Source organism: Cataglyphis hispanica, chromosome 19 (assembly GCF_021464435.1).
Source record: "Cataglyphis hispanica isolate Lineage 1 chromosome 19, ULB_Chis1_1.0, whole genome shotgun sequence".
Lineage (NCBI taxonomy): Eukaryota > Metazoa > Arthropoda > Insecta > Hymenoptera > Formicidae > Cataglyphis > Cataglyphis hispanica.
The window spans coordinates 2,541,283-2,556,282 of record NC_065972.1 but is presented as its reverse complement, the minus strand read 5'-3'; the positions used below and the strand labels follow the sequence as shown (position 1 = coordinate 2,556,282).

Genomic DNA, 15,000 nt, shown 5'->3' with positions numbered 1-15,000 from the left:
GCGCCGTTTATACGTCCCGTAATGAATGGGTAAAACTTTAATGTGTGTAATATATTTTCTTATTAAGCAAAAGATTTATCAACGAAGTTGAGTAACATGGCAAAACATTTCGAATTATCGCCGAGCTTTTATGTAGAGAGATTTTATAGAAGAACTTGATTTTTATTTGTGCAAAGAAATCTTAAGGCACACATTTTTCAAAATATACCCTTTAATTGCGGGAACGTCGATTAACAACCGAGAATCATGCCAGTCATGACGATATAAAATCCGATTGAAAGGGCTCGATACGGAGCAATAAACAGGATAAATGTTAATTCCACGCAAGCCGTGCGCGAAATTAAATTCCGTCCAATTTTATAGAGGCGTAGACTCATTTCTATGGAATTTTTCCACTTTAACGAGCCCGCTATTATCACAAAAGAAAATATGCACTTCGATACGTTATCTTCCGTGCTAAATATTTTATATATAATTTGATATAAATTCTTTGATATATAGAACATATATTTGTGACATATTTATATTAATGTTCCTACTAAATATATATATAAAAAAAAAGATATCTTAATTTTAATTATTTCGTATTCTACCTTCATTTTTTTATTAATCTTGAAAAAAGCTACAGCTAAAAAATTATTAAATTTTAATAATTAAAATTTATTGTATTATTAATTTCTTTGTATTATTAATTAATTATTATTGTACTTGTATTATTAATTTCATTCCAGTAACAATTTATGATACAATTAATTATATATCTCAAATTAAGTCAATATTGAATATTTTTACTATATAAAATTAAATTATATTTCGCATAGTGGGATGATAACAATTGTCCTGTCATTGAAAGAGTACGAAAAGAAGACAAGGAAAAAACACCTATGGGGAAATTGAATTGCATGAATGCAATTGCAAAAATTCGATCGGCAATAATTCAAGAGTTTATTAATCCGTATCGAAGTTATTATTGAATAACATTATTGGTCGATTATTAATATCGATCAACGATGATGAGTAAACGCGTAATGAGTATTTACTGGGAAATCCATCATTTCATGAGTATGTAATTAAACGCAGATCAGCATAATCCGACATTAACGACTACGAATGCATCGCATAGTAACAACTATCAAATGATTTATATAGCTCTTGTATCGACCTCTACAATTCCGCTAGGCCTAGTGAGACATATTGAAATTTAATAGAGCATTGTATCAAAAACATGAATAAAAGAGAGATAAAAATTTTTATGTATATATATGTATCAATTATTAAAAAAAAATAAATATATAGTTTTATTCAAACAATTAACTCAAGAATCAAAGATGGAGACAATCTCTTTCTCTCAGGAAGAAAAAAAAAGATTTCTCTTTATTTATCTTTCGCATATATAAATGTAATAATGTGCGCGATACGTCGTTTCCGTGAAATTAAAAAGGAAAATGAAACAGGAGAGACGGAGAGGCACCACAAGCGCGTCACGCGCGTAACGAAGTGTTTTAAATCTTAGGGCGGTGTGTAACGAAGGCAGTAGATTACCCTCGTAACTCGCCCTTTATGCGTTCCGCTCAAGAGACGTAATTAATGGCGGCCGGTGCACGCGTTTTACACGCGAATTTTTATTAAAATCTACATCGTACGAGCGCGCGCGAACGGCACGGTGTAATAAGACAGCAGTAACATCTGTTAACACGAAAGTCTAATAAACCTCATTATTAAGTAAAATCGACATTACATTAATTAATTAAGAAAGCATGGAACGAGCGAGCGCGTTTATGTCCGCGGCAGCTGCGTTTTTCGAATTGGCTTTATTGACTGCTCTTGTCCGGCTATTATGCGTATGTCATGAAATAGAATGCAATTTTTTGCGTTACAAATTTCAAGGGCGACAATAGGAATTTCTCAAAAAGCAGAGAGAATAAAGTAACTGTGTTAGGAAAAAAATAGTATAAAAAAAATAATTAGTAGAAAATATTTATTATGTTAACGAGGAAAATTTCTCTCTCTATATTTTGTCTCTAAATATCATAAATGAATGTGCATGATAAAATGTGTTCGTGCAGAGCTTTTGTTTCAGATTTATCAGTGCTAAAAAGAGTCTTTCAAAACGGTTTAAGCAGCACAGTCCGCGTTTCCGCTTAATAAATTTCATTATTGCGAGAACACAATCGCGGAATTGTGATTCGATCGCGCGAAACAGATCGCACTAAAATTAATTTGTGTTACTCGTTTTCCGGATTTTATCTTCATTTTATACTCTGCTCTCTAATCAAGAAAAAAAGATGTTTCGAACAAAATATAAAAATGCAAAAGTATAAATTTAAACGATTATTTTTATGTATAACATTGTAAGATCTGTATTATTATATGTCATTGGATTCTGAGCAGAATCGAAAAAATTAGCTATAAAAAATCGTAGCTTATATAAAATTATTTTTTAAGAAATAATATACATATATAAATTAAACATTATTTGATTAACGAATAATAAACATCCGATAATATATCTTTCGAAGTCATTCAATGGTTACTGAAATTTCACAAATACTTGGAGCAGAATATTTTATTGCGTAACATAATTATAAAATATTCACGGCCGTGAATATTTTCCGTTCGATTTGGAACTTTCAAACTGCGACACGATGCTTTCTGGGTCGGGCGTGAAATATTTTAATGGTTCACCGTGTATACGAAAGAGAAACATACTTTCCTCCAGCGCGGTACATGCTCCAGGCGTTGTCCGGCTAGTTCAAGTTAAGTGGTAAGTTTTGAAATATGGCCAGCCCCGCGCGTTTGCAGCACAGGAAGAATGCATTGCGCAATGCGTATATACATATGTATGTGTAACACTCGCTCGATACATTCAACCAGGGCCAATCGAAAAAAATATGAATGTATTTCAGGATAATCGACGATACATCATCAAAATTTTAATACAAGATTAAAAAAAAATTCAATTTGCAAATCTGTTTTGCTCCTATTAATCTTTTGATAAAATTAATATTTTCTCTGCCTTTTAAAAGTAAAACAGCTGTTAAGAGATGAGTCCACTTAAAAATCGACTAAAACAACGAAGTCTTTTCACTTATATGCTTTCGATATAAGCCATAGATATTATGCTGTATAATATTTCTAAAATATAATCGCGGCTAGTAAAATACTTGAATAATTCAAAGGTAAAATTTTGTCTTAGCTTGGCGAGTGCAAAGTTTGCATGGCCGGAAATAAGCCCTTCTGGCGTAAACTAAAACCAAAGTTACGTAATAGGGCGACGGGCGTACAGGTCGCTCCACTTTTATGACCGGAATTACTCTCTACTTTGGCTAATCTAAACTTTAAAGTTAATGTAACGTAATTCAGCAAAAAGGTGGTTTACACTCGGCCGGCTAATTACGTCGCATCGATTCGTCTCGTGATGTTAATAAAAATTCATCTGCAGATTTAACGAGCCCTTTCAACGATCCTGACATGAAAAATTCTTTACATACACTATAGACAAAATTCTATCAAATAAACAAAAATATCAAACAAGAAATTTACAAATCATATTTCATAAAAAAAAAATTATCGAAATAGATTTTAGCATAATTAAAACTTAAACAGTTCCAATCAATGACTCACCTCGACGATGTAATGAAGACCCGACAGCGTCATCCTCGCCACAGAATCTTTCCTCCGTACCGGTTGCTGCCATCGTCTGAGAGTGACACTCTGTGAATATTTAAAAAATATATTCCTTTTCTTTCTACAATTCCTCAAAATGCCGAATTCTTTCTTGCCAATAAAAATTGCTCGAGTAATATTATTGTTGTTTTCTCTGATTATATACACACTCATTAAATTATTTGTAGTAACAATCACAATTAATTCTTATATCTTAACTTCGTCACTGTATAATCATTGTCAAAAACTGAATTGAGTTGAAAAATTTCGAGTTTACTCTTCTAATGATACCTCTTGACTTATCCCGCTATTAACTTGTCGATTATCATAGGGTTATCATTAATATGATCGCAATCACGTTAGAACGTATGTATGTATATTCTCCTCTCTGATATAATGCATTTACCTCCGGTGTCTCGGTCGTGTCCGGTACATCCCTGGTGATATCCGGATCCGGGGGTTTGTGTTCCGGTAGCAGCGCGCCATACTTCCTCGACGCCATGCGTCGTCGTCGGTCCAGCCATCTCTGCTTCTCCAGAGCCTCCGATTCCTCGTCGACTCCGAAGAACTGCGCTGTCTCGCGTTTAATATAACTGCAAGATTCGATAATGTTACAAACGTTTTATCAGATTCACCGCTATCATTTCAAGTACGACGCTCGCTCTTACGAATGATTAACGCTCTCCAGTAGTACTCGAAGACAGTAATACTCACTTTCGGATAGCTTCGGTGCGGCTCTGGTTCCTCCTGAGTCTCGGCCGTTGAGCCGCCGAAGCGCTCACCGAGGAGCTGCTGACTTGGACCATCGGCCGTGGTGGTGCGCTCGGCGCGGAGACGCTCCTGGCGATGCCGCTGACACTTCCGGTAGCGACAGAGACGCCGGAGGTAACCGACGACGGCACGGTCGCCGACGCCGTCGTCACCGGCGTCACCGTCGTTGCGGTAGAGGAAACCGCAACGCCCACCGGGTACATCCCGATACTCTGCGTCGCGTCGCCCTCGCCGGTCGTCGATGATACCGTTGAAGTGCCAGTTGTTCCGGAACTCGGCGATGGTTGCCTAAAAAAAAAACAAAAGAGACAAGTGACGTTACTGCGTCGTTTTCTACGTGGAACTGGACTTTTTTTTTTAGTGAGAGAAACAAAAAAATTGTCTGCTACATTCATTTCATTAGTTCAAAGGAGATTCAAAATTATGAATTATTTTTTGATCACATTATTAGCAATAAATTAGCAAATTTCTATAGTTATACGATAAATAAAGAAATATACATATTTCAGAAAATATATATACGCGCGCAGCTTGAACGCACGGTGATTTATATTCGCGCAAATAAAAAAGGAAAATTTCGGGAATTTCCGCGACGCCACATTTTTCTCGCGGCCTGGCGGCAGCTGCATCCCTCGCCTGCATTCATTTAGGCGAAGTGCAGTATCGGGGAGGTGAAAAAAGAGAAGGAAGTCGATATCGCGTGCATCAAGGATAATTAATAGCAAGCTGCCCCTTCTTAGACGCCTTGTCGTCGCTTGCCTCGAACGCACGTGCCGTGTTAGTTAATTTTTTCCTGGGAAAAACTCGTGCATTTTTTTTTTAATCCGGCACAACGTTAATTCCAAATGAATTGCACAGAAAATACGATTAAGGTATTATTCACGGTCCAAGATTTGACAAACGCAACGCGAAAATGCGCTCGATTAAGCGCTAATAAACGATCGCGAGACTTTGGCAAAAATATTGACGTAAAAAATTCGCGCAAAATAAAAGAGCAATTCGCAGGCAAAGAGAGATGAATGTAAAATAGAAAATAAATGGGCATTTAAAAAAAAAATGTCCCGATGACAAATTTTCGGATGACAAAAAAGATGACTATTAAAGTAAGTTTCAAACCATAGAAGAACTTGGGATGCAGGAGGGGGACTTATGTCGAAGCGAAATTCACTGAAAGAATGTCGCGCCACAAAATCGTCTCATGAATAGATGCGGAGAGATAGAATTGAGGACTTCGCCGAGCTTGCAGCTTTCATGCAACTTGAATGGGCGCGAGAGTGCATCAAAAAAGTAGTGTTTTCAGACGCTAGATTTCAGATATGCCCAGGAGAACTTATGAATTTGCGATTAATGGAAATGTGTATATACATTACATAGAGAAATAGACAAAAATACTTGACTTTTGACATAATTTTCTTCACATTTTCCCAAATTAGTTAATCAATTTAACGCAAAAAATTGAAAGATTGTATATCAGCAACACTTTTTCAGCAAAAGCAAATTTTTTGTAGCTTTCTATTTGTGCTTGATGTAAGTACGTTCCAGCAATTATTGTTCTTATTCTTTGGTTCTAGTTTTTTGCGCTATTTTATCTAATGTACGGATAAATTAGCTACCTTCCCCTTCAGTAATAAATTCAATAAGATATTGAAGAGCGTAAGTGCAGATTGTATTTTTGTGTTTCGCACTCACGATGTTTGTTAATAATTTCTCCGTCGTTCCGGTAACTTCTCAGCATGGCGCGAAGGAAGTTCCCATCGAAGAAATACTTCGATCGGAAGAGCCGCAACGCGCGACTCCTCGCGCCAGGAGACGCCGGTTCTCGGCGCGTGTGTATCGCAGGTACTTAAGTTGAGGGTTCATATATAAGTTTCAACATAAATACAGTGTCTTGTTTCCGCTTGTTTCGCCGCCGCGCGCCGGGCCGGAAATTAAGGACGTCGCGAAGCTCGCCCGCCCAATTTCATTAGCCTATTTCGATTTGATAAGACGCGCGACCGAGGATAAATGCATGGATCGATGATAAATTGTGTCAGATATAAACAAGTTTACAATAAATTAAAGCGATTGTACAGGATGTTCTAGAATAATTTACTCTGAGAAGCCATTTATATATGTATATAAAATTTTAAGAGTTTAAACAAGAATGTAACAGACTTTAAAAGAGGTCAAAAATCAAAATCATACAGGAAAAATTTAAAAATTGATTTACTTGATGAAGATAGTAAAAAAAAAAAAAAAACCGGTAAATTTTCAAGGAATTAAAAAAAAATCTAGGATAAAGAAAAAAAATAGCTATTAAAAAATAATTAAAATACCCGTAGAAATTGGAGAAGAGATTAGAAGAATTTAAGAGAAATCAAGAGAGGAAATAACTTGGAAAGAAACTAGAATAGGTCTGATGGATCTTGTAGAACAGCTATAACGAGGAGAAGAAGGAAAAGGGGGGAAAAAGGCAGAAGCATGACTTTTCAGAAAGACAGACTCAAACGGTCCGATAGACTGCTAGATGTCGACAGAGACCGAGGTATGTCTAGAAATGAGTCGGAAGAAACTGCAACGAGCCGAGGAGTGACTGAAGCGGACAGAGAGAAATCGAGCGAAAAGAAGACCGGGGAAACGGATTGGGAGAAGATGAGATGGAAGAAACGAGAGGCAAGAAGGGAGGCCACGTATGTACGTGTCATCCGCGCGAAGGAATGACGGGGTTTAAAGCGCAGAGAGAAAATACGACCCTTCCCCTATCAAGCGGTAAATAGTATAGCGACGATGGCCCGGGTTGTTTTTCACGCGAGTGGATTTTTACAACACGAGGTATTACTCTCCCCTATCCTCCCTGCCAACCCTTCTCACCATCCCTTCGCGCCACCCCTGACTTTAGCAGGGTGTGGTCTGCGTCCTCCTGTAGCTTTCACACATCACTTTTTCATACTGAATCCGCCAACGGCCTCGACGTCCCTCCAGCTTCGCTTTGTTCCTTTGTCTTTAATTATCGCTTTCGTATCTTCATTTATTACACGATGATACTGCTATAAAGCAACGTCCTCGATGATTTCTGTTTTTTTGCTTGAGACGCAGATCCTCAACGTCACGTTTGCTAATTAACCGTAAAGCCGATTCTTTCCACGCGGCTTTGCGATTCGCCATTTTCACGCGCAATGTGCGTGTCGTATATCTGCATTTAGGCTCTTTTCATCTGTACAAACTTTTACAATTTTATTTTCCATTTATTTTCATCTGATAACTATAATCCAGATACTCACGTGAAAGCTTGTTAAAAAAGAACTATATAAAATGTTTAAAGTTTAAATTTAATTGTGAAATATTTTTGTGTTAGTGAAAATATATTTTTATTAATAGATATTTTATTAATAGAGATTTATTCCTCCGAGAGACGTTAATGCTTAATTTCTTGGTAATTATTTATGCATATTGATACCAATTTATATTCTTGCAAAGTTGCCTTTTTCGATGTTTTTTTTTCAGTATATTATTCATAAATATACTTTTAGTAATACGTTTTTTATTGGTACTGGTTATATATACATGCAAATTTTTATTATAAATCAAATTCTCTCTCTCTCTCTCTCTCTCTTTCTCTCTTTGCAGTTGCAAGTTTTTCAAGATTATGTTTGTATATTATTTTTATAATTAAAGAATTGATGCGATATAAACAACATCATAAATATCTTTTGATTAATATAATACAAAAATACAATACTAAGCTCTTTTTATGAATCAAAAATCTTGAAAAAAGTTACAATATTGTTTCAATTTATGCTGCAAATAAAATAAACAAATATATTGTTATATTAATACTCTCCATTATAAAACTTCATTATTAAAATTGTTCAAAAATTTAAATAATAAATTAAATATCCTTATAATTGTACTTTTTATATTTTTTTGATTGTACGTTTTATTAATATCTTATGTCAATGTGTTAATTGTAAAGTGTTATAGATACTTTTAATCGGTTTACTTGTTTTCTCGCTGCTGCTTAAGATAAAATAAATGTGAAGCCATGAAAAAATAAAGTTTTCAAGGTTTCCTCTTTTCTCGTCAACTAACCCCGCCTTGCCATCACTTCTGATTGTCCTTAATCGCGATGCGGCGCGCAAATTAAAATTGCATCTCGTGTAGCTGCAGTAATAGCCGCACTGCGTAAAACGATACTGCAATCGCATGATGTAAAGTGTAAAGGCAAGTTGAGCGTAAACGAATCCCGCCCGCCTCTGTAATTACGCGCGTGGAATTTTATGTACTAGATTACAATATTTATGTCTTCGCGATAGCGCCCTTGTTTTGTTCATTAAAATCTCTCTTTCTCTTTCTCTCCCGATACGCAATAAAATTACTTTGATTAAAGGAGAGAAAAAAATAAATAATAAAAATAATAAAAATATAGTTGATTTATTTTTCAATCAGGAAAATGTTATTATATATGAAATGTATTAAACTTTTTTGACTACTAAATTGTAGGATGATAAGGTATGTTCTGATTCTGATAGCGATACGCTATCGTTTCGATTGATAAACCGATTTACGTTGAAAGCGAGCCGACATAAGCCGCAAATAATAATTACGATCGCGTGCGAACCGGTTATTAGAGGGAGTGCCGGAAACTGCTTCGGTTACTAATGATTATGTTCGTTTTTCGAGTACCACCCTTTAATAGCGCCGCTTAATCAGAGCCACTTCGCGAGTCCGCTTGACTCGCCCCGCCAAGCAATCGATTGATGTCTGGAAGATCTAAACGATACAAAAAAAAAAGATTACACACAACTGCGATTTTAATTGAATGAGAGTCTAAACGACGATTAATAAAATATTTTAAAAAATCATATATCTCTCTATGATCTTGTACATATATTTCTCTTACATATTTATAATAAAAAAAAAATTCTTTTCTATAAAATGAGCGCAAAGAAATAAAAGTTAGATGCGCGAAATTAAATCATATGCGTTTTAAAAATTATATTTCAATTAATAAAATTACGATAATGAGAATCTTCGAGGAAAAATGTAAGATACAATTTTTTTTTATAAAAAATAAAATTTCCCCGGATTTATTTTTATAAAAATCTCCCCAAAAAAGAAAACCTTTTAAATAAAATAGATTGTGCAAGGTCTTTTATAAGACTCAAGAGAATCGGAAAAATAAAATCATTTTAAAAAATTTTTTTGCGGGATATATTTCTCAAACATAGTCACTCTAAAAATCTTCACAAAAAAAAGGCTTTGAAAGATACATTCGTAAAAATTTATTATAGACATTAAATAATGGCATAAAGAGAAATAGATTGGTTATTAGCAAAATTCGCGCACTGTTGACCTTGTCGGCCAAGTAAAGATGCCCGGATGAGAACTAACGGTCGGTCGCGAAAGAAACGTAATTCTGTCTGAGTTACGATCGAACCACTTTGTCATCAGCATGCCGGGGACCAAAAAAGGCGATATAATTCAATTGTCGAAAATTGAAGCCGGAAATTAACGGAGTCGACAGAGCGAGTAGAAAACTTTCGTTCTTACTGCCCTTTCAACATCCCTCGTCTCATGATAATAACACTTCTCGAAAATGGCTGTATACACACATACACACACAAGTACGTTAAAATGTTATCCCTTTTTAGCGATTATAAATGTCGCTTGGTACAACGACATCCTCTTGCTTTTAAACGACCGTTATAACGGAGCGTCGTAATTGAAGTGAAATATGTCCACGATTCATATCGCGAAGTCTTATAATAATTAAATATATCTGATCGTGCAATGTGTTGAAAATGTAAAATTTAATTTAATTTAATTCCAAACGTTGCAATTGTGTGAGAGATTTAAAATTGAAAAAAAAAAAAAAAAAATGTAAATCGCACGTATGAGACCATTCCACATAAATTTTTGTCATAAAAATTGTACTTTATCGTACAAAATATTTTTTCAGACTTTCAGTTTAATTTACATATTAATTTTAACTGTCATTATATTCATATTTTTATTGCTACCGAATCGATAATGTAATCAGTGACAAATCTAAAAATCTTGAAAAATATATATGAAAAGCAGAGGAGATATAGTCAGAGCAAATAAACACGACATGCTTAATGAAGTTTTGAGTTTTATTTATGGAAACCTCGAAATCGTCGGGCAGATTTTTCAGGTTCGTTCGAAACCGCTGTTTCCTGTATGTGCTCATCGGACAGAGACCAGCCTTATACAGACAGTGTATAAGGCTGGTCTTTCTCTGTCTCTCTCTCTCTCTCTCTCTCTCTCTCTCTCTCTCTCTTTCTCTCGTCGGTGTTAACGACCTCGGCGATTGACCCGCGTGACCTGACCTAGAGTCCGCCTCGCATGCGCTCGGCGTCGTTTCAACCGTCGCGTTCGATACTCAGATATTTGCCACTCGGATACTAGTCAGTACACGCTCGACCATCGAGCTGTGACGAGGAGATAGAAAGGAGACAAGAAATATCCAAAATATGCCGATCTCTCCCTCTCTCTTTCTCTCTTGAAAGAATTTTTTTGACAACGCTATAATGAAGATCTCAAGATTATGTGGAACACTAAGATTATACTATACAGTGCAGTGTACAAAAAACTTATATATAATATAATTTTAAGTTATACGTTATAAAAAAGAAAAGAATTTGTGAAAAGATCTTAATCATTTTTGAAATAATTTTTTTCAAAGATATCGTTGAGAAAATCTTTCAAGATTTTTACTAGTGTGACAGTTGAAATAATCGGTGATCTATCTTAAAGATCTTGAAGATTAATTTTGAACACTATGTATAATCTAAAATGTAAATTAATTATCTTATGTGTGAAATTTTTTCGAAATATTCTGAATAAAATTAATACATATACATATCTAACTTTTAATTATAAAATCTTGCATAAGAAAAATAAATAATTGTTAATATTAATTGACAAAAAGGATTATTAAGGGAATTTACACAGATGATAATGATTTTTTCTTTGATAATAAGATCATATTAGAAACATTAGTAAAACGATAAACATGTTTATGAGAGATCAATAAGCGTTATAAGCATGGAGAATAATTAGTGATTACCCGAAGCCAAATCCATCCATTCAATTATCCCGTATGCGAACGTTGCATTAACGGTTGCATAGCATTAGCTTCTCATACGCAAGATCTATTGTAAATGTCAGGCATTCGTAATAAATGCATCGCCATTAATTAATATAATGCCAGCAGCAATCGCCCTTATAACGCGCTCGTGCTCTGTATCGATCCTAATTTCCAAAACACATTCAATCTCAAATGCTGTTTAGCTTAACGCGATCTGTGCATTGCGCATAATTTGCAGTAAAACTCAAATTAGCAATTATTATGTGACAATCGACAATGCAACAAAGGTTTAATTTTTGTCATTTTATCCCAAAATAATGATGTCAAATACTTCCATTGAGACATCAAAAGGATAATTGCAGTTGCATTTGAGATTTTCTATCTCGGTATAATCTAAAAAAAATACATGTATGTAGACACATTGCGTCGCGATTAAAAAATGAAGAGAAACATTTCCATGAATAAACATCTTTGGAAAAAGTTTCTTTTAAGATAATTAAGAATATAATGACTTTTACACGAATAATCTTCTTATGTTTTATTTTCAAATCTTAGTCTCTACTTAAACAGAACTTTAGATTGTAATGCTAATTATTACCAAAAAAGATTTTTAAGTTTAACATTAAAACTTTAATATAAAAAATTGTATATGTATATAAGAAAGGAATTTAAAAATATTATGATGCTAAATAGTAACTTTCGAGAATTTTAAAATATTAAAATATTGTTTTAAAAGCGCAGAGTACTAAAACTGCAAAAACAATCGATATCTCATAAAATTATAACGACGCGGAAGTTTATTAGGCCTTCAGACAGGTATTAAAATTTTAAATGATATAAAAATTTTCCAAATGATTAACAAAATTAATAAAAGAGTTAGGCGAGGGAAGCGGTCACGAATAGTTAAGATCTAATAAACATATTTTGCACAGAATACCGTGCTGGCTCCCTCGTCTAACTCGTTTATTAATTTAATTAAAATTTTAGCAACTTAAAATATTCAAACGTATCTAAATTACAGAAATCAAAATCCTGAAATAGTAACAATTAATAAATTTCGGCATCCTTTCCAAAAACTATCTTGCTAAATAACAATCCAAAACAATTTTAAAAAATTTATGAAATTGTACATGTGTTCTAAAAAATTGTCACGAAATAATTTATAAAAATTACTTGTGTTTCTCCTAATGATTGAAATTTGGAAATGTCAAAATAGCGTAATTGCATTACCTTTGAAAGTATGTCAATTTTTTTGGGTTGAATACTAAACGTTTTAAAATATTTATGACACTATTGTAAGATCTAAAATATTCAATGCATATGGCTCGAGTCTTATCGGAGAAAGTGATTTAGTCGATTAATTCGAATCTAACTCGAAGATTAAATTAACTCGCTAATGGCTGTTGGAGAAGATTATGGTATTAATCCACGATCAATTATGTAAGACAATTTGCGTGAGTATTTGCCAAGCATTTGCATGATGCCGAGACATTTGGCGCTTAGATCAAAGTGATCAAGTTTATTCCAATAGGCATCTGTATGCTACTCAAGAAAAGCTTTACCGTCCCTACTTCCATGCAAAAATGTATACGCATTCTAACATCCAAGTATCTTTACATTGTGTTATTGATTTTATTTAGACTGAAATAATAATGTATATAACGCGGAATGTTAATAATGCTTGAAACAATTTTTAAACTTTTTCAATCAAAATTATTATATTACAAAAAAATTATATTATATTATTTCAATGAACATTAGAGATACAAAACATTTTTACAAAATACAATATGACATATGCATTGTATGTATAAATAAATAAAATAATATAATATAATAAATAACATTAATAAATATAATACATGAATTATATAATTAAAATGCAGATTCATGGAAGCTTTCCCCCCAAAATAAATACCCATAAAAAAGCTGATGTGATTTTAAAATAAATTTTTATCTTAGAATAAGCGAAGAGTTTTAATGTATCTTAATTTATATATTAACAATTTTAGATTCGTAAAGATCAATATATCGATTCGATTAAGTGCATACGGTAAATCTGATTATTCCGTTTTGCCGGATATTGGCTACATTAAAATGTATCCCGGTATTATGCACGATGGCTCATATGCTTCCGCGCAGGTGCATCGCAATGTGCAATGAAGGCCGTCTTGCGCAAAATGCAGGGTTAGTGTTTAACCCGCATGAATTTCAACGGCAGATTAAAGCCGTTGCAAGTGCGGGATCGCAGTACGTTATAATGATGCCAGCAGTAACATGATATTGGCCACGATATAGTTACGTTGCACTATCTCAGTTATACAACGGATATTACGTTGCAGTTCTACACGACCAGATCCTGTAATGGTTTAAAAAACCATGAAGAGAGATCTTAATATTTTATAATCTACCATTATATTTTTAATCTCTTTTAATTGTATAATCTCGAAATTTTTTTGTTTCGAAACACCGTCATTTAAAAATATTATTACGAAAAATTTTGTAATCTTGAAGCACATTAATATAAAATTCCATTTCTAATTGTATTTCACCCTACTTTTACTACTTAAAAAAGTGGAATCGTCCATGCCCGTTTCAAATTTTATATTTCTAGAATATAGTAAATAAAAAGAAAAAAAAAAATTACTATTTTACGATTTTATTATTTTAAAAATAAAACAAAAATATTTTTAATTTTTGCACAAATTTTTAAATTGTTTAGAATGAACGGAATTGAAGCTATTAAAAAACTCGGTCATTCAAAGCGATTAATTAAAAATATATTAAAAAATATAATTGTTATCATATTGTGAATTATATCATATTATAAAAATGTCTTGTCAAAATTAAACATTTCTATATATATAAAAAAAAAAAAAAATTAAAAATAACTAAAATGAAAAATACATATATAATTTTTTTTTCTACAAAATTGTCTTTGAAGAAGGATCGCAATATCTTTGAGATTATTAGCAAAAAAAGATGACGTCATCGCGGGGATTTTCACGTGAACCTGCGAGAGGTTTCGTTCCAGAATCTCAAGTATTCCAAGCAATACCGTGTGCGAGCTCGGGAGTTCATGAAAGGGGAATCCCGCAATAAAAGCTGCCACCATTTCCGAGACGGTCCCAGCATATCGTCTACCTAATGAAGTATTCTTCTCGCTGTGACACACACTTTACTGCTTTTCGCGGAGGAAAAAACAAAGAAACCGAGAACAATGCGCATTCAAACACGTTTCTTCGTACTTAATTTAAGAAATAATATACACTGACATAAAGACAGGTAAAAACGTAGGTAGTGAGACTATTTCAGTTTTTTTTAGTATTCAGTGAACAAATGTATCCAGAATATATACATTATTAACATATATATATATATATATATATATATATATATATATATATATATATATATGTATTAATTTTCCACTTCTTCATAAACTCGAATGTTTTAAAAGAAAAATAAAAATT

At 33.4% G+C, this 15,000-nt stretch overlaps 1 protein-coding gene across 7 annotated transcripts in view; it reads right to left on the bottom strand.

The window, feature by feature from the left end:
- LOC126856705 (inactive rhomboid protein 1) overlaps window positions 1-15,000 on the bottom strand; it is a 67,404-nt gene that overhangs the window by 9,617 nt on the left and 42,787 nt on the right. For all 7 annotated transcript variants that reach the window (XM_050605471.1, XM_050605470.1, XM_050605473.1 and 4 more), the window contains 3 exons: window positions 4,381-4,725; window positions 4,073-4,259; window positions 3,625-3,714 (listed from right to left, as the gene is read on the bottom strand). In XM_050605471.1, coding sequence (XP_050461428.1) covers window positions 3,625-3,714; window positions 4,073-4,259; window positions 4,381-4,725 — 622 coding nt within the window. The remainder of the gene's footprint in view (window positions 1-3,624; window positions 3,715-4,072; window positions 4,260-4,380; window positions 4,726-15,000) is intronic.